At 33.0% G+C, this 25249-nt stretch overlaps 1 protein-coding gene across 1 annotated transcript in view; it reads right to left on the minus strand.

Moving 5' to 3' along the window:
• LOC129227497 (DNA polymerase delta catalytic subunit-like) overlaps positions 1-25249 on the minus strand; it is a 60867-nt gene that overhangs the window by 23639 nt on the left and 11979 nt on the right. Inside the window, exons 7-11 of the mRNA XM_054862072.1 lie at positions 22451-22696; positions 12431-12541; positions 10834-11025; positions 5978-6294; positions 5295-5442 (exon numbers count right to left, since the gene is read on the minus strand). Of these exons, the coding sequence (XP_054718047.1) occupies positions 5295-5442; positions 5978-6294; positions 10834-11025; positions 12431-12541; positions 22451-22696 (1014 nt within the window). The remainder of the gene's footprint in view (positions 1-5294; positions 5443-5977; positions 6295-10833; positions 11026-12430; positions 12542-22450; positions 22697-25249) is intronic.

Raw genomic sequence — 25249 nt, forward strand, 5'->3', positions numbered from 1 at the left:
GCTAGCGCTAATCGATGGGCAGAACAATGTACAGTAACAAAGTACGAGTTTAACGACTGAATGCGGGCGCTCACCCCAGTCTTGTGTCCAATCATGGCTTTTGCGCCATCGCATCTCAGAGCTACAACTTTGGGAAACGGTATCTCAAATTTTTGAAAAGTTTTCTTATTTCTTCTGTCATTGTTTCAGTGTTCCATCACTAATGTGAAGATTTTCAAGAAATTTTACTTTAATTTCGCCGTTTTTCACAAACTGTATATTTATGTCTAAATGCTTGATATTGCTGAGGTCACAACTTTCATCACAAATTAGTCCCACGAAGTTACAGTTCTGCACATCTTCTTGTAAGTCATTTAACAAAACTTTGCCAATTGCTTCCTGAAGTTCATTTACAGAATGATTGTTTCTGTATTGCACAGATGAAGCACTGTTTCTAACACATGGACACCCTTGGGATTCTGCAAAATCCTGCAATGCTCCAAACATAGAAATTGGCAAATCATTAACTGCTAAAAGCAATGCACTTTTCATACAAGTCACCAAAAGATCATTGTTCCTCAATGATGTCTTAGCCACTGCCACATCCATGTCTTTTCTTGACTTGGACGCTTGAATGGCAAATACATGGTCACGACTTTGGCTATGTCTCTGCAAAGTTGATGATTTGTATGTTGTAACTAGTGATGTTCCGGATATCCGTATCCATATCCGCGAATATCCAAGGAAAAATAAAGATCTGTATCCGTATCCGTTACTTTTTTGACGGATCTTAAACGGATCATTTCTATTCTAAAAATTCTTAAATATTTGAGTAAAAGACTCTTAAGTTCCGTTTAAATTAGGTTTTATTTCCTATTTAAATTATAAGGTATCATTTCAGAAGCTAACGGCCCTCTGAGACATGTTTTTTTTTTCTTTCTTTTTTTTCTTTTTAATTTTTAGTTTAATATTAGTTTTTGTTATTGCTTTGGGGATTCTGTTATTCTTCATTTTGGTTTTTCTCGGCATCCTTCAAAAAAAAGTGAGACAAAATTCTCTATTTATTGTTTGTAAGAGTGTTCCTGGCTTTGTTATTCCGGCGGTCGGAGTAATTTGAGAGGAATGGGTCAGCGCAGCTTTACAGGGTTGTATCCTGTATCTACCAAGCAAGCTAAAAATAATTTTCCACATTCAGTTTAAGCATTAATGCAGCACTGACCCGTTTCTTCCAACCCTCTCTCAATTTAACGGAGATTTCTTTAAAGAGTAAATCATAGTCTTTATTATATTTCCGCCGTAGATGACATTTTTTGAAGAAACAGTGTTATTATCATGACGGGAACACCTTCCGTAATAAATTTTACACTTGGATAGTTTAATTGGGCAAAAAAAAATATTTGAGATCCGTATCCGTGGATCTTGACACTAATGATCCGGATCCGTATCCGTAGATCTACTTTTTTAACGATCCGGCACATCACTAGTTGTAACCCCTCCTGAAACAAAATATTTATTTTTTAACTTTTTGATATATGTTATAAATTATGCTCATTTTTAATCATTTAATTTTTTTTCAGGTAAATAACAACGTTATTGTCAAATAATTATTCACATATTTTGCAATTTTATTTTATTATTTAATTTTCTAAAAAATATTTTATAACTAAATAACATTCACCCAATAATTATCACGGTGGAAGTGAACTCAAGTAAAATTTCTTAACACAGAATGACATTTTTGGAAGATCGAACCCCCCCCCCCCCCCATTCCCATAAATACTCTCCAATCATGCATTAAAAAATCATTTTAAAAACATTTTAAAAGTTTTTTTTTAGTATAATTTTTCAGTTTTGGAATGTTGCCAATCAAACTTTTCGGATCTAATTGAATAATTAATTCCATTTTTTGGATCTAATTATTAAATGGGGTTCGTTTCGCATTGATTAGAATGACTGGATTTCTTTTGCAAAGACTTTTTCTGACGATCAAAAAGTAAAAAATTGCATACCTGTTGAAAATGGAGTGTCGTTTCCAGCAGCTTTGCATAATGAACAATAAATACATACAAATCTTCCCATTTTGATCCAGGTTTTTTACCAGCCAATTTTACAATTTTAACCACTTTTCTTGAAAAGTGTCTTTTTTCCTACGTGTTATTTTTGAGTCGATGTTGGCTTCTTCAGTCCTCGATCTTTTCGCCGGTGGATCGCAATTCATTGAAGCCGGGGAACCGGAATTCATTGAAGCTGGCGGATTGGAATTCGTCGATGCACTTGAATTGCTTTATTAAAAATTTATCCATGTTTAGAATCAAACTCTCAAAGACAAAATGGCGAAAAAAACAGAGATGCGAGACGATGCTCAACGAACCCCGTTGTAACCTCTCGCCTCGCAGAAAGAATGCCAAGGACAAATTCCAAGTGTTGCAAGCATTCTTATGAATCAGGTGAAATAAGAGTGGAAAACGCATTGTATAACTTGCATGGTATTTTATAAGTCCATCGTACACTTACATGCTTTTATGATTTTCACTCAATTTGAAAAAAAAAAAATTATTTTCCCCCTTTAAAAAAAAATAGAAAACGGAAATTTTGAAAAAATCACCGTTCTAGCAATAAAAGCCAAAGGCTTGTTGGCATAAAATATTATTTTATTTTATTTTTATTCTCGGTCCACAGCCGATAATTTAAAGAAAATAATTTAAAGTTAAGTGTACCTACTTTAAGCCCAGTCTGGTAAAAGTAGAACTTGTCAACTAGTTGGTGCTGACACTTCAATCGACAATTCCCCCACGCCATAATTAATGGCGACGGTTTACTGAAACCATCGAAGATTGCATGTCCCGATGTGTCGATTCAGAAAGAGTTGAGTTGTCACCTGATTGATTCGAATTAATTCCACTTGTTGACCGCACGTGCTATGGAGAGGAGTACGAATATTCGCGGCAGTGGAATAAACAAATGAGTGATGGTCGAAGTAGAAGTTAGTGTGGTGACGTCATCAAGGCATGGAATCTCATTGGCTGATAAAACATATATATTGTGGCGAGTGGCAGCACTCTGTGTGCACTCTCTCTTCTCTCAACGATCCCCAGTTGTTGTTTTGATCGTGAAGCCTAGTCCGGCTCACGTGTGGGGGGGTTTTTTCCCCGCGATGCTTGCGGGGTTTTTTTGTGGTATGTGATATTAAATCTTCCAAGTCCTGGAATTAGTGAGTCCAGGTGAAGAAACACTTGTGTTGTGTCCGGCCAATTAAAAATGCCGGGGAAGTGAGTTCCTATGTGTCTACCTGAGATGTTCACCGATCTACGAATTGTCTAATGTTGCCTTTCCATTACGGACAGTCCTGAAGTGTGATCCGGCGGACCTTTTGTGTGTCTTCGAGTAGATCCTTCGGAACAGCCAGCGACTACATCGACATATTGGTGACATTTTTCTTTTATTTACTGGAACCACTTTTGTTATGATATTTTGGGGGTGTATTTTATGGGGATGTTATAAAATTCTAGTCATATTTAATAAATGTATTTTTCTGAAACATGTTTTTTTTTGCTTGTCTCCAACTTGACATTACACGGCCAGTTAATGTTGGCTTAGTTTAAATATCCTAACCTTTGGATTTTAAACTTAACTTTAATTATGCCAACAAGGCTTGGCGAACATTTTTCTCCTCTCTTAGAAAGAATGAATGATGTGGTGTTTCCAGTAGGGTTGCTCTAAAAGTTGGATGAGACAGGGAAATCTGTATTGTGTTGGTGGGGGGGGGGCGGCAGGCAGGTGGAAATCATTCGCTCTTCGGCAATACTACGCTCGGAGGAAAAAATTTTTTTCCTTCTCCACTTTCTCTGTCTGGGATTCGTTATCGGGTTTGAAAATTTACGAGGGGAAAATCGATTGATTTTCTGATTTCGTGCGCGTTTCGCGCAATCCAGCGCTCTATTTCAAACCCTGCCTTCAATGAACCATATTTACCTCCGATTTCATGGAGCTAATTCAAGGAAAATTTCAGGAGACAAATTTTGGCTCACCAGCAACAGGGGGAGGGTTCAAATTTCATCCCCCCAACTCAGATTGCAAAATATACCAAAATGAACAATAGCAAAAAGATGCAATTGCTCACCAAAAGTCAAAACATTAATCTAAATTTTAATACAATTGGGAAAATGTATTAAAAACAATAAAGAATCGAGAAAAATAAACTAAATTAGGAAGAGTGAAATACTTGGCTGAAACCTCTGCCACCAAAATCAGGAGAGATGGCAGCATTCAGCATCTTGCAGCTCTTTAGAATATGGTAGAAGGCATATTCTAAAAAAAAGTCTATCATTTTTTTAACAATGCGTCCTTGATAACAATGGGCTGAAAGGGGGAGAATATGTTTGGACACTATGTTATGGATCATCCACAAAACATAATTCAAGATAGGCAGGAAAATATGGTACTTTTTATTTTGTTTGATATCTTTAAGTTTTTGTAGCAGTGCATCGGAGACATGGGTAAAATACTGAGCATTGTCACCAAATGTCTTAAGAACTATGTTTTGGAGCACTTTGTAGCACCAGTCACATCTCTGAAATAATGTTTAACAGCCCGAGTTTTCTGAAGCTAGATAGAAATTTCCTTAATAAAAATGGTCTGATTAACTCTAATCAAATTACGTCAAAACGTATTGGACATTTAAAGGACATGAAGATATTACTAACTAATAATAAATCCTATCCCATCTGCAAGCACTGTCCCCACTCCCAACTAACCCCAGATCATGTTTTTAATTGCCAGGCCCTTATTTGCTCCCTCCTTCAACTTGGAGCACCACCAATTGAAATCCTCTGCAGCCACCGGGCTCCAGAATCAGCAGATCTTGTCATGAAGACTCTTTTGGAGGCATCTAAATCTTTCAAACTCTGGACTTCATTACACACAACAACAACAAAAACCCCCAACAAAGAAATGAATGACAAAATTTTAAAAATTAGTATTAAAGCTATTAGCCTTCAATTACTTTTATTAGTTTGCCTCTTCCTTGTTCAGAGGAATAAAATGAAACTGGTACTAAGATTTATGTATACGCAGCCTTACACTGCACTTAAAAATTCCTAGAAATAACAAAGCATGTGCAAGTAAAGTAAAATCCATCAGTTTTTTTTTTTTTTTTTGCAGTTGCAAATGATTTTTCATCTTGATTACAAACAGCATCAACATTTTGTGGCATTGTAAATATTTTGTAACATTTACACTTTGATCAACATTAATAAATTTCAGTAATTTCATGGTTTCAGAAAATAATTATTAAAAACCATATTAAAAAATCATACTTGTGATATTTCTAAGCAAGGAAGCTTTCCAACTTGGGCACCAGTAAAACCATAAACAGAATTAGCACTAATTTTTAGAGCCAACTGTCGACCATCAAGAACTTTCTTTCTAAAAGGGTCAGTTTCTTTCTTCAAATCATCTTTAGCTCTACAGAACAAAGGGATTAAGGCAGTGGATGAATAAAATTGATTAAGTAGGAAAAAGCATCAATAAAGTGCAGGAAATATGTTTGTTTTTGAAAAAGAACAGTATTGTTTTAAAGCAAAATAAATGTTAAAAATCACAACAGTAACACATACAAAACTGTTATCACATATATGATAATAATAAACATTTACATCTGTTTGTACTGTATGGGATCTCAAATCCAGAAAAGGGGAGGGGGGGTAGCAACCATTACTGATTTCAGAATTTTCTGGATTTTAGATCCATACTCAAAAATTACGAAAATTATTTATATTCTGCAATATTTGGCAAATGTTTTTATATTTTGCTAGGTTTGCTTCAAATTTCCTTGTTTTGTCCAGTAATCTCAATGAAGGCATACTTTGGTAGGTTAAAAAAAAGTAAGTCAGGAATGATTTGCAGCGTTGATATGATCTGCAACGGTAATTAAATTTCAACAAGCTTTAATAGCTACATTAGAGCAAGCATATTTAAATCAAAAAGCTTTGTGACTTACTTCTTCCTAGCTGATAAAAGATGCTCTAAAATCTCAGGTAGCAACCCTTTTCGAACATGTTTCTTCACAAATAAATTATTAGAGGGAGTCTTGGTAAAGCCATCTGGACCTAATTGATCTCGCATAGCAATGGACTGAAGCAAAGTAGTATAGCAAAGATTATGAGCCATCATAATTGATGGATATAGAGATGAAAAGTCAAGTGTTGATATTGGTTTGCTGTAATATCCTTTAATGGGCTCTATAACAGTTGCACCGGTATAATCTTCACCAACTTCTGTCTTCATAGTTGGGATAACAAAATCATGTTCCACTGCCTAAAAATATAGGAAGTCAAGATCCTTTTTTTAAAAAAAGCACCAAAAAAGCCAATATAAAATAAAACACAAATAGTATTATTATTCAAGAAACATCTTTTAAACACTAGTCTTGTACATCTGAAGATGCTCATATTTGACCCATTTCCATCAGAGATCCCTAACACATTTACTTTTCCTTTCAAGCATAATTTCTATGAGCTATGAAAAAGCCCTCAAACAAGAATGAATCAAGAACCCAAAAAAAAAAAATATATATATATATACCTTATATTTCCATTATTCTTTAAAATTATTTGCATCACTTTTGTTTTATTAATATACTAGCTTTTACCCGTGGCTTTGCTCGTGTTGAAGCAGATTTTGTCAATTGTTTCAGGCCAACATAGGCAGAGGTCAAATACTCACACACACAAAAAAAAAAAAAAAAACTACATAATATAAATCAGAAAAATGTATAACAGTAGAAAAGAGGATAGTCATGGGCAATCCTTAAACTCTCTCATTCAAATAAGGTTAACAGTTCTTAAATGAAGTCAACATTTCTCTTAAATCCCAATCTCCGTCAGATAATGCCCGGTTCTACGCCGGCTATGTAAATTGTTGCAGAACCTTCTGCCAGAGAAAAGAATGGAGAACACGCAACACATGTTCTTCCTGAATAAATAAGGAGAAATATGCCTAAAATTGCAAAGGCAACAGTTCCAAACTAGAGTCAGCAGTCACTACAAATCTTAATTTGAATATAAATCCTAAAATGTCTCTTTAGAGTGAGAACATCACCATCAAAAAGAAGTCAACAGTTTCTAATAAATAACATCAACTATCCCGTTCAAAACATCTAAAAGATCAGAGTAAAGATCCTGTTAAAATCAGAATAAACACAGCAGTTTTTTAAAATTCCCATTTAAATGAGGACAATAGTACATAAAACTTTACATAAGGAAAAGAAAAAAGTTCCCAAAAATCCCCATTAGAATAATGACATCAGCCTTTTCAAATAACAATGACCTCGCTCGAAAATTTCCGTCAGGAATAGTTCCGAAAATCTTTACCAGAAAAGTTCTAATAGGATTTAAAAGAAAAACTTTTTAAAATAAGAACAGTGTTCTCCATTATCGCCATTAGAATAAGGACATTAGTCCCATAAAATTCCAATTAGCATAATTAATCCTCAAAAGCACAAAAGCACAGATGACCACTAACCGTTTTATAAAAATTAAAAACAATGCGCTAAAGCTAAAGTGGTCACTTGGCGAGGCTGGAGATAAAAAATGGACTTGGCATCTGGCAAGTAATGCACATTTTAATACATCTTTTTTATGTTATTTGAACGTTGTTTTATTTTTTTGGCTGATCATCCTTAACTTTAATATTGAACTTAAAAATATTTTTACCTTAGTTAATTTAGCGGGTTTTTTTTAACCAATTTAATGCAACTTTTAAAATGTCTAGGTCGCCAAGATTATCGATTTTTTCGTCCCAACCTCGTTAACATAACTCTGCCCACTAAATAAATAAAAAATGTCATTTTAGGTCTATTTTCCATTTTTGCAATTAAACATCATTTTAAGCCGCGCTAAAAAGCAAAATAATCCTCCAAGTCTACTGTTATTTGCCAAAAGGACTACACACTACTACACATTCACCAGAAACTTGCAATGTTTATGATACCGTGTAAAAAATGTGCATATTCTGGTATAATGTTTTTAAACAAAGGGGATGTTCTGCTCTTATTTGGGTTATTGGCGAAAAATAATCTTTTTTTGACGTAGCGGGGGACGGGGATATATTTCGTGGCTTGCTTTATTTAGTAACCGGATTACTTTACATTATATCGAAAGCGTTAAGCTTGTCCTTTTGGAACTCATCAAAAGTTTTGACCATTTTCCAAGTTTTTTTTTGCAAGTCTGGGAATGTTTCTCGGTTGATTGAGACTTTAGTTTGCAAATTTCGGAAAATGATCATTTTTCCACTCATCAACAAAGCCATGAAACAATTCTTTGGCGACAATGGGATAAATTGCCAAAGAATTTGTTTTTGAAATTTTCCCCCAAGTTCCACGAAGTTCAGGGTTAGCCGTGTAATACGTAAGGGCCAAGAAGCAAAAGATGTTGATATACCATACTTTATTTTAAGAAGTTTCACATACAGTCGAGTCCCGACTTACGCGAGGGATACGTTCCAAGACCCCTCGCATAAGTCGAAATTTCGCGTTGTGGAAAAGGGTATGCATAAAATCTTTTATAAACGTACCCAATTATTTTAGAAACTTGTAAACACCCCATCAACTGTTAAAAACCCTTTCTTAACCATACATTACTATTTCTTACATAAAGAACTGAATATTTACTTAGATATTTAAAAAAAAACCATTTTATTCAATATAAAATACTGCTACGATGCACAAATCAGTGATCAATGGGAAAGAAAGACAAAATAAACTAGCATATGGTACGTCTGTATATATAGTAAGAAAAACAAATGCACTATAGTTGTACTGTACAGTAGATCCAGTAATGATATTTGTAACTTTGAAAAGCGAAGATGATAATGATTTATGCTGCATGATCAAACCATTATTCTAATATATTTTTAAATACAGTTGCTTCACTTGTTTTTTCATATTGTTTCCATCTGTGACATTGGCAACATTCTTCTTCCTGGTTTCTTTAATTCACACTACAAGAGCAGCTTCCATTTTCATAAATTTTTGCATTTTACTAAGATATTATTCATGAACTTTTACGGATTTCCCTTTCTTGACTTTTAGTTGTATGTATGGAAGATTCACTCATACTTAATTGTCGTGCTAACTTCGACGCATTTTTTAATTGAGATTCAGCTTTTCAAGAAGCCTCATCAGCTTTTCGAGAAGCTTTAGTTTTCCTTTAATTGTCAAAAACTTTCTCTTTTTCTTTCAATCTCCACAAACATTAGATAAAACAGCGCTCTTAGGTGTCATTATATTTCATCTACTTTTTCATTTAGAATGAAAAAATATAAATGGAAAATAAGGAGTAGTTATTTGTATAAACGATGTTCAGATTAGTACGGTGTGTGAACTTCCATTTTTAGTAATGCGAAAGGGATAAAAGTTTATTCACGAAAAAAAAATACATAGTAGCCAATAACAAAGCCAACACTTCACACCACGATTCCCCTCGGAAACTTTTCGCGTTGCGGGTGAGGAATTCGCGTTAGGCCTAAAATTCTTTACTGGTGAAAAAATCGCGTTATAGCCATTTCGCGTAAGTCGGATCTTGTTGTAGCGGGAGTCGACTGTAAATTGAAGACCTTCCCTTTATTAAAACGTTGAAATGGCAATCCTGTTCTGGTCAACTAATGAAATTCTAGTCAGTAATTATTCATCTGGAGCAAGACAAATCTATGCAATTTGTTTTGTTTTTTTTTGGCAATTTATAGTTTTCAAAATGGTAGCGATTCAATATTAAATTATATTACATCTAATGCTTACAGGGTGACAAATTAGAGCCAAAAATAGCTCGTACCGACTTTTGAATTTAATTCTAAAAGAAAATATTCATGCACTTATTTTAAGCAAAACAACATCATTTTGGCATCAAAATGTCTTGGTTTGCAATACAAAAAACTCAAGATAAGCCTTGTTTTATACTCGTAATATAAAAATACTTCTTCCTGTCTTGGCAAAAACACTTCGCAATGTAAGTCCAAAAATCAAGATAAGCCTCGGTTTGGATTGTGAAATCAACTTAAAATGACAAATTAGGGGGTGTTGTAATTATCTCTCGAACTTCGGGTGAAGATCACCTTGTACAGTTTTTCAAGGGCTTTAACATGCTGCAAAAATTGAACAAATATGACTTTTTTTTTCACCAGATATTTGCAAACTGATGATTTTGTTTAAAATTGGAAAAAAATCATGGAATACTTTTTTTTCAAAATGAAAGGTACCTGATGTGCACCCCGGCACCCATGACAACGTATCTGTCTACAAAATTTCATGATCGGTTGGGTAGTTAAGGTGTGAAAAGGTAACAAACGAACAAACAAACATGGTTACTTTCACATTTATGATATTAGTAAGGATTTCTTAGCATAAAACTTACAATTTTTTATTCCTTCCTTTTGCGAAAAAAAAGTGCTGATGCACAAATTTAATTTTTTAATAGTATTCCCATTTGTGAATTTTAGCAAAGGTATAGATATTGTGGATAAATAAGTCGGCATATATAATTAACAATTATCTTTACACTACTAAGTTTCTTAAAAGCAACATTTTCTGTACAAAATTTCATGGACAGTAAGACCTAATATAGTAGACCCCTATTAAGATAACAGTAAGACCCCTATTTATATATATATACATAAATAATTAGTTATGAGAAAACGTTTAGCTTAAGTATATAAGATAAGTAACAAAGTATGTCAAGCAGATATTTCTGTAACAATATTTGTGCTAAACCTGTTTAAAAAAGTCCCTTAAGATTATTGCTATGGGTTATTATTTACATGTGAATAGGTTGAAATAGTGCATAGTATTTGAAATCTACTAACTTTACGTAAAATCTGAGATATAACTTTAATCTGTTGTCCTCTTGAAAGCAAATAAGTCAAAGGAACTCCTGTAACCCTTGACATTTCAATGTAGTTAATAATACACATTAGTTTATCTAGGAGACGCAGCGGTAACATGGCATCTTTAAGACAATAAACAGCCAATCTTCTTCTAGTTTGATCATTGCCATTCTGAAATGAGGAAAAATAAATAAATAAAAATCAATGGAATATATGGGGAGGGTACAAATTTGAATTAACTTTTATAGAACCAATTAAAAGCTCACTCTAAGCAATTATGCATCCATCTAACTCATTAATCTGAATAACTTTCACCAATTAAAACTGATTTGAAAATGTGTAATTAATTAATGAACAAGTTACTGATTCAAATTGATCTTTTCTGTAAAATCTTTACATCAGTTTTACAAAATACAGTGAGAGAAGTACTATTTATGAATGAATGAATTTTATTGCATGAAGAGGATGTAATAAAGTATTTAAATGCATTTTTTATGCCAATAAATGTTTGTTACAGCATTGTAAATAATTTTTTTTTAAATAGTATATTATTTGAAGTTCAAATTTTCAATAAAGAAAAGGTCATAAACAGGTCCTTGTATAACAAAAACTTAATCCTCCATAATATTTTACTGCAACCTATACTGGTTGATAAAAATTGCTCATCAATATCTTTATAAGCCATGATTATAGTTCATGACTTTTGTTGGTAACTTAAAAAGGATGATTGAAAGAGGAAATATCAGCTGCTACTGAAGAGTATTTAATTTTCTAGAAGAATGATTTAAAAATTGCTTAGGAGTAGTGAATATGGGTTCACTATATCTGAAATCCATGTTTTTTATAAATTATATTAAAGTTTCAAAAATGCATTATGAAACCAAAATTCTGCTCAAGCTAACTAATAGTTCTGCGGAATTGATTGTACATTCTTTTCCATGTTCAGTGATATGTAAATTATAATTTTGTAACCATAAAACAGTATGTCATGCTCTCTATAACTGGTAATTGGGTTACTGATACAAATCATTATTCCTATGTGTAGTTACTACACAATTTATCATATTATAAAGTTGACGATTTTTTGATTTGTTACAATTAACTAAATTAAGAAATGCCAAAGGAAAAACGGTTAGTCTGCATAGCATTCATGAAAAGACAAAACTAAATTTTTGATATAATTCAAAAGAACACACGATACATTAATGAACATTTGCATCAAGGATGTTTTAAGATACAGTTACATACTATTTTAATGAAGTTGAAGAGAAGAGAGGAACCATTTTGCTGTAAATAAATTTCATCATATCAAAATTAACTTTGAGTCTACGTTAATATTAGTTGGGAATCTTAGTAGTCTTCGTTGTAACAGAATTTAGGCTGTTCCAGTTTTCACTGAAACAAGATTCAACTGTAATTCACTATAATGATTTTAGAGCTTTATCTTAATGCATATACTTTTTTCCCTTTTGATTTGAACAGAATAAAAAATTTGGGTTCTACAACAACTAATTTTTAGAATGACTGCAGGAGCTTTTGCAATTTTTAAAGTATCTACTATCATTTTTAAGATTACCTGCAAATCTGTAATGATGGAATGCTGAACATCTTCTTTTTGCTCTTGAAGAAAGTGGTAACTCACAGCATTTAAAGTATAGGAACGTAGCTTGTAATCTCGAACTAAAATCTAAAACAGAAATTAAGTGTAAATGGGATGGATGCAACAAAATGTCAATAATTAATACTGAAATTCTAAAACTTCCCCTTTTTTTCAAAGAAAATAGCCGATGTTACATAAATTATGCAAGTTGTACGCACAGTATGGCTCATAGGTCTTTAGAGAAACCTTGAGGGTAGCTCAGGCATATAAAACCAAGCCATTTATACATTAGTCCAGAGGTCTTCAATCAGAAGCCTGCGGGCCACATTCCATTTGCAGGCCGAGGACTGCTGATGGCCTTTGAAAAAAGTGAGAAAGGTGACAAATTTGAAAACAAAGGTGACTAAAAGGTGACAAATAAAGTAACTAAAAGGTGACCAAAAGCAATTTGTTAAGAACTCAAAAAACAGAAAAGGATTATCCCTTTTTACCTACTTTTACCAAAATAGCCTATATGCTTTTTGTAAAGACTTCTACAGTTTCACTTTCAATAGATGTTTTAATTTTTTCCATTTTCTTAGTTTCTTCTTCACAATCCTTTCTTTCTCTTCTTTTTGCTTCTGTTTCAATTCCAAATCCTTTTTCCTTTTACATTCCTCCATGTATGTTGTGTAATTTGCGTGTGCTTGTTGTGCACATTTAATCATTTCTGGACCAATTGGTAAAGAAAGCAAATGAGGATATTCTTTTACAGCGTCTTTAACTATAAGTATGCTGTTTAAAAATCTTTCAGTCCTTGCTGTCTTATTTTCACCAAAAAGGTGCTTTGAAATGGAAAATAGTCTTTCAATGTCAGCATTACCATGTGATAATGCAAGTGAAGCTTTTATCACCTTAGAAACATTAGGAAACTTTAGATCGTTAAAAGTTGAGTCCTTTTTTGAAATGTGCTGCTGCCAGTAGTTATCAATGGTTTTGTTTTCGGATGCCTCACCATCTTTTTCAGCTGCAAAAGTTTCTATTCATCTTGCAACCTATCGAGTGGAACATTAAAAGGCATGATTTTGGCAACCTTTACCAAATTTGTACAGCTTCTAGATTTACTTCTCTTTTGCCAAAAATTTAACACTTTTCAGTAACCCGCTTGATATGCAACTTTTTTCTTTTACATACTTGCATGCAGTCACACAATGCTTTTTAACAGCTCTTAAAAACATAACCTTTTCATTTTCTTTCAGTTTTGACAGTTCATCTGTCACCTCTCCACTAACAACGAGTTCTTCAAGAGGTAGTCTGTTACCAACTGCAAACAGTGCATCCGTGTCTACTTTTGAAAAATCAACTTTCTTTATGACAGAGGCTTTTATAACCCGAGCAATAAAAGTCTGAACAATGATCTCTATTTCATGGTACAATTTATGTATCATAGGCGCTTGGCATTGAAAGCGTTTCGTGAACTGCATAAACAAATCATCAGATGAAAAGATAAAATGCAGCTCAGCTTTTACAGGTCTTTACAAAACATTTGCAACAGCTTTATATGACCTGCATTGCATAGCTGAGTTCTTTTTTAAAGGCACATGTTTAAAAAAATAATACTGAAGAGCATCCCACTGTTCCAGTAGTCTGTTTGCTGCAGGTTCAAGGGTAAGTCAATGGGTAGTTGTGTGTTTCAGGAACTTGTGATGAGGTGTATTTAGTTGAGCTTGCACTTCTTCAAAGTCCTCCTAATGGGAAGGCCAACCATCAAAATAGCTATAAGCACTAAGAAGAAGTTCAGATGCTTCTTCACCTAAATACTGCAATGCTTTGACATACGCATTATGCATTGTATGAATACTGCAAGTACCAATATTTATTAGGTTTTTTTCTCGTGTGTCAAGGATGACAGTGTCAAACAACCTAAAAACCTTTTTATTAACATAAGGACCATCCAAAGGAAAGCATGAGACATTTATTCAAGAATAATTACTCTCGGTAAGTGCTTCACATAGCTTCTCAATTGAAATTTTACCAACTGCCTTGCCCAAGAAGAAAGTTTTGAGATGCCTTGTTGTGATGCAACATTAGCTTTCAGACCAATATGTTATTGTTCGTTGCAATTCTTTTTTGTCTTTGACACTGGTAGTTTCATCAAAGCTCAAAGTATAATAGAATAAACATGCTTCTTTTAACATGCATTCCCGAAAATAAGGAGCAAGTCCATCTGTAGAAGGGATAGAAAGGCTGGTTCTGCTCATAGGGTGCAATTGCAAGTGATAAAAAAATTCCCTGATTTCCCGGTAGCATAGCTATTTTTCTTAAGCAACAACAAGGTACAACAAGGCACATTTAAGGCTATTTTTCTTAATTAATTTCACTGTTAAAGCTATCATTCAGATACTTTTCAAAGATTTAATTATTTAAAAAAAAAAATTCTAAGACGCATTTCAAGAAAGGTGAGAAAGGTGACAAAAGTTGCAAAAGGTGACTAAAAGTAACCAAATTTTCAAAAGGTGACTAAAGGTGAGAAAGGTGACTGACTCCTCGGCCTGCATTTGTGAACAGCTTTTATACAGCCTGCAGGGAGCTTACAAATTGTAATTGTAATATCGGACCAAAAATGCAATACGAGTACAGTCCTCTTTACTTAATCAGGCAACGGATAATTGAATACCCTGATTATAGGAATATAAATCGGTGGAACAAAAAAAAAAATCCTATAGCTATAACGTTAAATTTCCCTGCTGGAAGAAATATTTTTTTCATCAATCCTTGCTTAATTGCATGTATATTCAAAGTTCCTTGAGCGAAACTGTTACAAGTTGAATTTTATGTCTCTTTCTTGCAAAAGGCCACTTTTAACATAGCACAAAAGAGGCAAACTGTGTTACACGCTCCCATTGGTCAGCAGTGTTAGACCATGACATCATACACCCTCAAAAAATCCCAACACCGTTAAAGGGACGTCTGCTAAATCCTGTTTGAAGAGCCCCAGACATGCAAGAATGTTTTCACATAAAGTCTCCTCAGGAAACAGTTTGTTCAAATAATTCCTTAAAGATGAACTCAGAAAGATAGACTATCAAATAAAGAACAGCAGTTACTACATTACAATCACTAGAAGCACATAAATTACTTTTATGTTAATATAGTTTGTCAATAAAATATTCATAAGGGCATTTCCAAGATACTAGGGACATCACAGTAAAAAAAAAAAAAAAAAAAAAAAAAAAAAAAAAAAAAAAAACTTGAGCGTATCAGTAATTTTTTTCTTTCATATGAGGTAAAAAAAGACTGTATTTTTATAAAATCATGCTAAAAAGTGTTAAAAGCATATTTTTTGTAAGTTTGATAGGCACATTTTTACAACACTACTTAGTGTCCGTGCGTCGTTGTATAGTAGCGATTATGAAAGTTAATTTTTTTTCTCTTTTTTACTAAGGAAATTGATATGTCTACATTTTTTTTTATTGAAATTTAGTTTATATGGGAAGAGATTAGACCAACAAAGAAACTTCAAACTGTTATAATTGTCATGTAAGCATTTTATTGAAACTAGGCCTCATACTGAAATAACATCAGTCACAAAATTGTATAAAAGTTTCAATTGCCTAAACAAAAACAAAGTTAAGTTTATAAAAAGTCATATTCTCTTCATTTATGATGATATCTTTAATATTCATTCCTTAAAAATTTAGAAACAGTTGTAAGTTAATTAGTTTAAACTATTTTAAAATATGAAACATGAGTCACTGTAACATCAGTCACATTTCTCTTTTCGTTAATATACCTTGAACAAACTGCACAAATGGCACTGACTGCTACAGAAAGGCAAAAAAAAAAAAAAAAAAGAGGCAAGATAAATTATAAATTAAAGGAAAATATGAAGATTACAAAAAGGAAAATAAAGTAGAAGCTAAAAAGAGCAGAGGATAAAAGATAAATGAAAAAATTCACAAAAACCTAGCATAATTAAAAAAGATAGTTCAAAATAAAGTTAAAAAGAGAAATAAGGTGAAGAAGGGGAATAAGAGTAGAAAACATCTCAAGCATTGAAGATCCAGATTTCAACTGTTCCTTGTCAAACGGTCCAAGGCACAGGGCCGTAGCTAGTCATTGATAGAAAGGTAGGGCATTTGATTTACCCTGCAAGTTGCTGAAGAAAAATTTTTCAAAGGGAAGAATTTCACGCATGTTACTCATGACCCAGGACTGTCAGGGGGGTTAAAATAATGAAACTTTGGTAAAATTTGTTAGTCATTCAAAGCACTTCACAAAAGAAAACAGCAGTGGTAAAAAAAAAAAAAAAAAAAAAAAAATTCAACATGAAATTAGCCAAACAGATACTCCTAGTTCTCCATGTATTAAATTTGAGTAAAAGTGCTACATCATCTATACAGAAATATTTCTAAATGTCACAGCTTCATGCAAAGTTCAGAGCTATCACCATATGATTTACAGTAGTGTTTTATTAAGCAAAGAGTTTTATTTGAGTAACACTTTTTTCTAATTCAGAAGCTGTAGCAGGTATTTAGCAACAACACATTTTTACAGTAAAGGAGGGAATCACTTCCAGCAGAACCTGTTCCAAAATTGTTGGCTGAGGCTAGAGAAGGGGTTCTAGTAGGATATGACAAACAATTCTATTACAGGAAATTAGAGGCATTGAAAAATAGGCGTATTTAGTAAGTGTCAAGACCAAGCAGAAAAACATTGGGAATAGCCTGACAATATCGATGAAATTTGTTATTCACATGAGAAAGTAATAAAATACTTAGCGCACTAGATGTAGCAAATGCAAGGGGACTTTTTATTTCATGAAATACATTAAAAATATAACTTTTAAAACTATAAATGTACTTTTCTCGTAATTTAAATAGATTTTTACAATTTTAAACAAACCATATGTTAATTTTATATTCAAGGAAAAATAATTTATAAATTGCAGCAATTTATTTCAAATGTAACATCAGTCACAAAATCTTTGTAACATCAGTAACTGGTATTAAATAACTTCTATACTTTCAATTTTTAAGTTTTTTCAATGAAACAAAGTCTAAAATATCCATTTTACGGGAAAGAAATCTGTTTAGATTTTATGGTATTAGTTTAAAGAGAATATCAAATTATATATAAGTCACTTTTCTCAATGTTTCTTCTGCATAACATCAGTCTCCCCTTTTTTTACTCCCCTTAATCTCCTTATCTATACATATAATAAAACAAGATGTTTGTGTGTGTGTGTATGTGTGTGTGTGTTTGTGGCGCACATCCTGAGAAAACGGTAAGGCCTAGAAAGATGAAATTTGGTACACAGGTGCAGTTTTTGCTGAAAATGTGCACCTCGGGCTTTGGTTTTTGATATTTTAATTAGAAAAAAAGTTATTTAATGTTTTATGTGTTTTTTTGCACTTTTTAGTACTTTTTACCTCACAGACCCCGAACCAATCGCACCACACAAATATTTTTTGCACTATACTGTAGGGAATTTAATTTTAAATATGATGAATGAAAAAATTTTGAAGATAGAGCATTTTTTGTATTTTTATAGGTTTTTGAAAATATCTTTATTTTGCATTTTTTCTGAGTTAAATTTTTTTGAAACCCATCCTGCAAAAAGTATTAGACCCTCAATTCTAAAATTTTAGTTGGTAATAGTAAAAACATTTCGCCCCCTTCAGAAGAAAAAGGTTTTTAAAAATACGCAATAGTTTTTTTTTACAAATTTTTTAATGGCAGAATACAACGCGAGCTGTTCGCTTGCCGGCTAAGTTCCGAACTTACCTCATCACGTGATCTAACTGAAATCATTTGCCTTCTCTTCACTTTTTTTTTTAAAATTTTTTTGCAAGCGCTATTTTTTGAACACTACGAGGAACATAGAGCCTTTTTTTTTCGGGCTATTTTGATTAAATAAATAAATTCCGCGATTTTTTTCATGATCTTTGTTTTTTTTTACGGATTGGCAGTTAGGTTAGGTAGATACAGAGATAGAGGTTGAGTGGACAAAAAATGTTTTTGTTTTCGAATTAATACTTATATAAATAAAAAAAGATTGTACTGTCAGGAGGTAGATATGCATAGATCGTATAGATTGATAGATAGACAAATATAGAGGTCGATAGAGTAGATGGACAGCAAGAAAGAGGCATGCCCGTCATTTAAGGAATTTCAACAGGGTGTCAGTGGTCCCCCCCCCCACACCATGACTTTGAAAAAACAGTGCTTTCACATAAAAGTGGAAGTGCTTTTTGTTATTTTTCGACAAAATTTGCATGAAGAGTACGTCGTTTGTATCTCCCCTCCCCCGCCTTTAAAAATATTCCAAATGACGGAACTGGAGATAGATCTAGAAAATATTTTATTCAAAGTACTAATGATATAGATAGATATAAATTGATTGATACCTCCACGAAATTTGTTTAAGCAGCCGCCGAAGGCGGCAACATCGGCGTAAAAAGGCGAATGATAATATTGATATATAGAGAAAAACATTGATTAATACCGTCGCTAAATTGTCTAAGCAGCCGCCGAAAGCGGCAACCCTGGTGCAAAAAGGTGGACCAGCTGCTCGTCGAAGGATGCTAGTAGCAAATAAAAGTAAGGTTTCTAAGAAATTCTGGAAGGAAGTCTGTGGCGGACCTGCATCCAGGAGACCCCGCAGCACCTACAGCCTAGAACTTTTGTACAAAATTACTTCGAGCTTAATTAGGGGTGTGCACCTGGGGTTTTAATTTTTTAAATTCGAATTAGTTCTTTTGTAATTTTTTAAGCTCAAAAATCACGTAAATTTCCCATTATTACCTATTAAAGGGGTGAAAAAATACTAGCACATTATTAATATTACATATTTTTTGAAAGGGTAGAATTTTCCGCATTCTACACAATTTGTTTCAATGCTGTAACTTAAATACGGCAGGAGTTATTTGCGTTTTTAGCTTGAACTTTTTCAGGCTTAGCTAAAATTTAGGCAGTACTTTCTTCATTAAATCTATCAGAAAAACCCGAAGGAATTGTCCCACAGTTTTCTTTTTGACACCACTGTAAATAGCGGCTTTTTTACTCCAGATCTAACTCGACAAAGGTCAAAAAACTGAGTTTCTATCTCCAAAGGAAAAAAAGTTACAAGCCGTTAATACCAAAGATCGAATAATTTCATCTCCATTAAAATTATTCATGTTTTATTTGGCCTTGCCACAGTTACGTCTTTTTGATTTGCATGTTTCTTCTTTCTTTTTTGTTGGCAAAAGCCATTTTTTTGGTTCTTGGAGAGATTCGTAAAAAGCTTGAATGTATTTTTAAATTGTTTAAAACATACCTGTAAATTCAAACCAATCCGAGAAAAATAGATTCCCGGTCTTAAAAGACGTAAATATCCAGCGTATGAAATCCCCGAGTGACTAAACACCCAACAAGTCGATCACGTGTTTCGCCCATCGGCGGACGTGACGTCAGAACTCAGAGTTGAGGATCTTTCTGCTGAAGATCCTCATGAAGAAGATAATGAGAATGAAGAATTCCTGTGAAGAAGATAATTTAAAAATAGCAACAGTTAAAATAGTAACTGTGTTGAGTTGCTTTGAGAGGCAATAGATGCAAATTTTGATGACGTCACGTCATGCGTTGGGGAAACAGTGATAGTTTAAATAGAAAGTCAATCAATCAATCGATCTCTTATGATTTGCTTCCGTTCTGCAGACGGTTTGTTTTGATGTGAGCATGTGTGCTCTGGTTGATTTGTCCACGCAGGGGACGTGGAAGTTTAATAAAGAAATGGAAAATTAAATTCGTTTTGCCTGCTAGTAGTGCAGGATAAGTTCTTAAACAGTACCCTATGTTTGGAAGGCGGTTTTGCAAAAATTAAGAAAAATTTAGAAAGAAAGAGTTGATGTATTGAATTAGGCTTAACAGGACCGGAGGTTCCGAAGCTGCTCATCCTAGGTTCCGAGCTGGTCGGACCGTACGGGTTCAGTGTGGGGTGAAGCATCTCTTCGACTGCGTGTCCCCTATTAGGGTGAGGTGACCTCTAATAGACTCTACTACTGAATGTTCTCCTGTTTGGCAAAGAAACCAGGTAAATAATTTCCTGTACTGCATATGGTGAGGAGCTCTCTACTGTGGTATGGGTGTGCCTGGAATGCAGTGACCATTGACAGAGGATGGTCTGTCGTCTACGAGTGGATGTGTGTTTTTTTCAACTCAACAGTTCATCCTATTGATGGATGTGGCCTTCATGTTTTGTGTGCCAAGTGCTTGTGTGTGGACTTACAAGGGTATGAAATTTTTCCAATAGTTTTTTCTTGGAAATGTGGCATGCTGTTTAGGGGTGTTTATTGAGGACGTTTTAGAACTGAAATTTAGAGAAAACGAATAATGTGATATTTCTTGTTGTTGTATGTTGGGGGGAAATATTTAATTTGTTTATGGGGATTTGATTTTATAAATGTTGAATGTTTGTTTTTCCTATCTATATTTATACATATGTTTTAAATAAAATGTTATTTAAATTGAAATTCAGTTTCCCTTGCTTCATTTCTCCCGAACTTACCATTCCACATCCGTTGGTCCTTTTCCCGGGGGCCAACGTTTTTCACAAACTTCAAGGGCTTCGATTTTAACGGAAAATCTTAGGCTTAACTTAATTCAAGCATTGAGCTAAAGAGCAAAATATATTACTTAAGACTACGAATATGAAAGAGACTTTTCAAACATACAAAATTGCAGTTTTGCAATGCTCAGGAGCCCATTAGCCCTCACGGCTCTGCAAGTTGGTACAAGTTATTTTGAAACTCGGGGAAGGGGTGCTTTCTGATCCAAAGGGAGCTCATAATGCATTTTTAATCTGTTTCTTTCTAATTGACGATTTAAATCTTCGCGAACCAAATAAGATTGAGAAGCAATCATCGGGGGTTGGCAAGTGTTAGCGAGCAGGGGCAGAGCTCCCTAGTTTTACACAAAAAAAATTTCCTCCTGTCTGAAACCAAGTGTGGGGGCAGTGATGTGCCATATGATATTTTTGATCGATTTCAGAAGAAACAAAACTTAGTTTCAAGACAGTGCTGAAATTATAAGTTAAAAAAGGAGTCAAATTGTAATGTCAGTCTCATAGAATGACCCATATTGTGTATTGCATTTTAAAATCTCATTGCATTTTAAAAACTGGTACCAACTAAAAAATAAATACTAATGATACAAAACTAAAATTGAGCTGTAATTCATGGCAAAAATTCCGGATTTTGAATGTCCAGCATTTATCACGCCACTAAGAGTTTTAGTCTGATTTTCATAAGCTGCAGACTCAAATGTATTGCAGCTGGTATAGGTAATACTTAAAAGTAAAAACCCTCTCTCTTCTGTTGTCTCACATGGCATGTAAGAAAAAAAGCCGTACTCTCTATGATAATAAATGCATGCTTAACAAAAATATAAACATATTGTTATTGTTGAGAAAACCAAGTGTAAATTATGTTTCATTTAGTTTCTAATATCAGTTCTTGTAACCTTTTTTTTTCGTAAAGCATTATTTTGTATCGTTCAAATCAGTGGTCTTCAAACTATTTCCTGTTGAGCTCTGTGGTATAGCCCTAGAAATTCCGTGAGACAAAATAAAAATTTGAAGCTATTAAAATGTTATTAAAATATATAAAGAAGAGCATATATAAACTGATATTGCAGGTGACATCAATTAGGCTAAACAGTTGATAGTTTGAGTGAAAAAAAAGCAATCACACACCATTTGTAAGGCATAGTGGAGATATACTAAATTTACATGAACCAATGCAATGTCATATCCAATTTATGTCAAAATTCTACTAAAAAATACAATACTTTTCACTAATTTGCAGTACATAAAGTTCCTACATTATAACATTTAACTGAAAACATTATTGGAAAATACATTGTAATAAAAGGGTAAAGAAGGCCCAGGATTTTCTTTAAAAGTTCTAAAAGTTTCCATAGGGTTCTATGAAAATAAAGTTACAGAGCACTACTTCAAACCCACAATAAAATTACCTGTAATAAATCAAACTGAATTCTTCCTTCAATGTTGATCACTTTATTTTCTCTTTTGCCCATTTGTCGAGACTGTAGAATAGAGTCCTTAATCAAAGAACGTATGTTATTTATTCTTCCTAAATAAGGAAATGTTGGCACTTTTAGGTGGTTGGCTCGGTTGATTAAATATGGAAGATCAAAGTTCTGAATATTATATCCTGTGATAATATCTGGATCAACGTCTCTGACGAACTCGGCCCATTTCTGTAATTCAAAATCACTCTCATAAAATTCACTGTCTTAACAACTACAAATTTTAAACATAATTTCATGTTTCAAGATGAAAAACGACATTGAATAATAATTTGAGCAGACATAACTGAAAAAGGAAACAAAAATTGTTTCAGTTAATTTCAGCCAGTATTGGATAATGACAGTAGCATGGTATGTACTGTTTTGAGGAAACAAAAAATAAGGACCTTAAGGATCTAAGAAAAAATTCAAAGACCTAAAAATAAAACCCAAAATATTAAATTAATCATTAATACATATTAAAAATAATTCAATTTATTAAATTAAACAAAATAATGAAAGAGATGAAGTTTTGCAGCTAAAAATTTGACAAGTTCAATCCATTTGCTCTCAACTAATGGGGCAGATCCAACAATGTAAATATTGTAACAAACTTGCACGTCAGGGATCTCTCTGCTGTATTCCTGATACTGAAGTGTTTTGACACATATTTGTAATGCCGAGTTTAAGAAAAATAATTACTAAAATTTAAAAGAAAATTGAGTGGAAAAGGGTTTAGATGTAAGACACAAATTGCACCATTAGTATAACTTTAGAATGGGGGGGGGGGGGGTGATGCTTTTCAACGTCCTCATCACTCAGTAAGCTGATTTGCCAACCTTAAAGTAAAAATTTGGATTTTTTTTTTTTTTTTTTGCATATAAAAGTCATGCTTTTTCAATTTTTTATACACAAAACAATCCACTGCAACTTTTAAAACACTTAATTTATAAATTAGTTCTGCAGCACAATTACAGAAATTAAGTAACCAAAAAGTAATTTTATTCATTTTATAACATTGCACAATACTACATGTACAATTTTCCAAGTAGAAAAATAATACGAGTTATTCTCTGGCACAGTATTTTTTTAATTAAAAAATCACCATTTCAAACCTAAGTGATGTACATGTACGTACCTAAAGTAGCAGTAGATTTTTCACTCTTTTCAGAAATTTTTATTCCAGCTCTGGCATATGGATTGGTGACATATTTTTTTATATAATTCCTATTTTCAGATTTAAAAAGCTTGTTGCATTTAAGCCTGTAACATTTTTGCCTGTTACTGAGTCTAAACACTTTTGAGTTGAAAAGTTTTGCAAATTTTGAAACAGATTTTTGTCAATTTCTTTCATTTTTTTTTTTCTTTACCCTTAATACTGCAAAAAAAAAAAAAAAAAAAAAAAAAAAAAAAAAAAAAAAACCTAGGCATTTTTTCATAATGCACTCACTCAAAAGGACAAAATAACTTTTCTGGATCAGAAAGGATAATTTAAGTATTCCTGTAGTTTCCACTTATTCCAAGAAAATGACACCACAAATGAAGAAAAGAAAAGTACGGCTCAAATCATGTAGAGAATTTCTTATCATTATCTAGCTATTCAATCATAAATTTGAGTGTTGAAACATGCATATTTTTCTTAATGGGAAAGTTTGGTTTGAAATGACTAGAACCCCACTTTTCTTCGTTTGTGGTGTTATTTTCTTCGAAATTTCGAAAACTACAGGAATACTTAAATTGTCCTTTCTGACTCAGAAAGTTATTTCGTCTTTTTGAGTGCATTATGAAAAGTGCTGAGTATTTTTTTTAAAATTCTGTTATTTATTTTTTTAGTGTATATGTATTTCAGAAATAGAATAATGTTACCATCATGAAACTTCACCTTATTTTTTCATATACAGTGAAATACATTTAACAAGAAAATGCTTAACATGAAAAATCGGTTTACGCAAACTGGTATAGTGATCCAGACTATATACCAAGCACTTAAATATAAATCTTTTAACACGAAATTCGTTTATCATGAAATTTTTTTTCAGTCCTTTCAGCTTCGTGTTAAACGTTTTCCACTGTAATTCTATTATTCAAAATTTTAATTATGATTACTATTAATATTACAATTGTTAAGGCAAAGAATATTTGTAACAATGGGTTTTATATTTAATCATTAAATGGGAAAATTACATGACCTTTGTCTTTTTCATCCTAACTAAAAAATAACTTTATTTTAGAATTTTTCAGCATTGAGTTGTACCTTAAGATTAAGCTAATCATTTAGTGAAATCCTGAAGTCTCTAAGTGGTCTAGTTGCTGAGATATAAGCAAAAGCAAGCCTCAGATTTTTCTGTAACAAACATGCCAAGTATATGAAAAGTGCTTAAAAAGTACCTGTTAAATTTTTGCAATATCAGAACCGAGTTGAAACGCAGGGTGAGGATTTCCCCCCCCCCCTATTTGCTTTCATGATATTAAAAAAGAAAAGAAAATGTTGACATGCTTAACATTATAGATAATTAAAACTTTTACCTAACACGCTTTAGCATATAAATAGGGCAATTATAATTTAAAAGACAGTGTATCAAATATTAATAATCGAATATTTGAGTTATAAGGCTTTGAGTTATAGAGAGTCGACTGTATAATTTTGTTGCTTCATGGGGGGATGCTCTCTCCCCCTTCTTTTGCTAGCTACCCCACAGCCCTGAGATGGTAAATGATTGTTTTGGAGCTTCCTTCAAATTTCAC

The sequence above is a fragment of the Uloborus diversus genome, chromosome 8 (genome assembly GCF_026930045.1).
Source record: "Uloborus diversus isolate 005 chromosome 8, Udiv.v.3.1, whole genome shotgun sequence".
Classification (NCBI taxonomy): Eukaryota; Metazoa; Arthropoda; class Arachnida; order Araneae; family Uloboridae; genus Uloborus; species Uloborus diversus.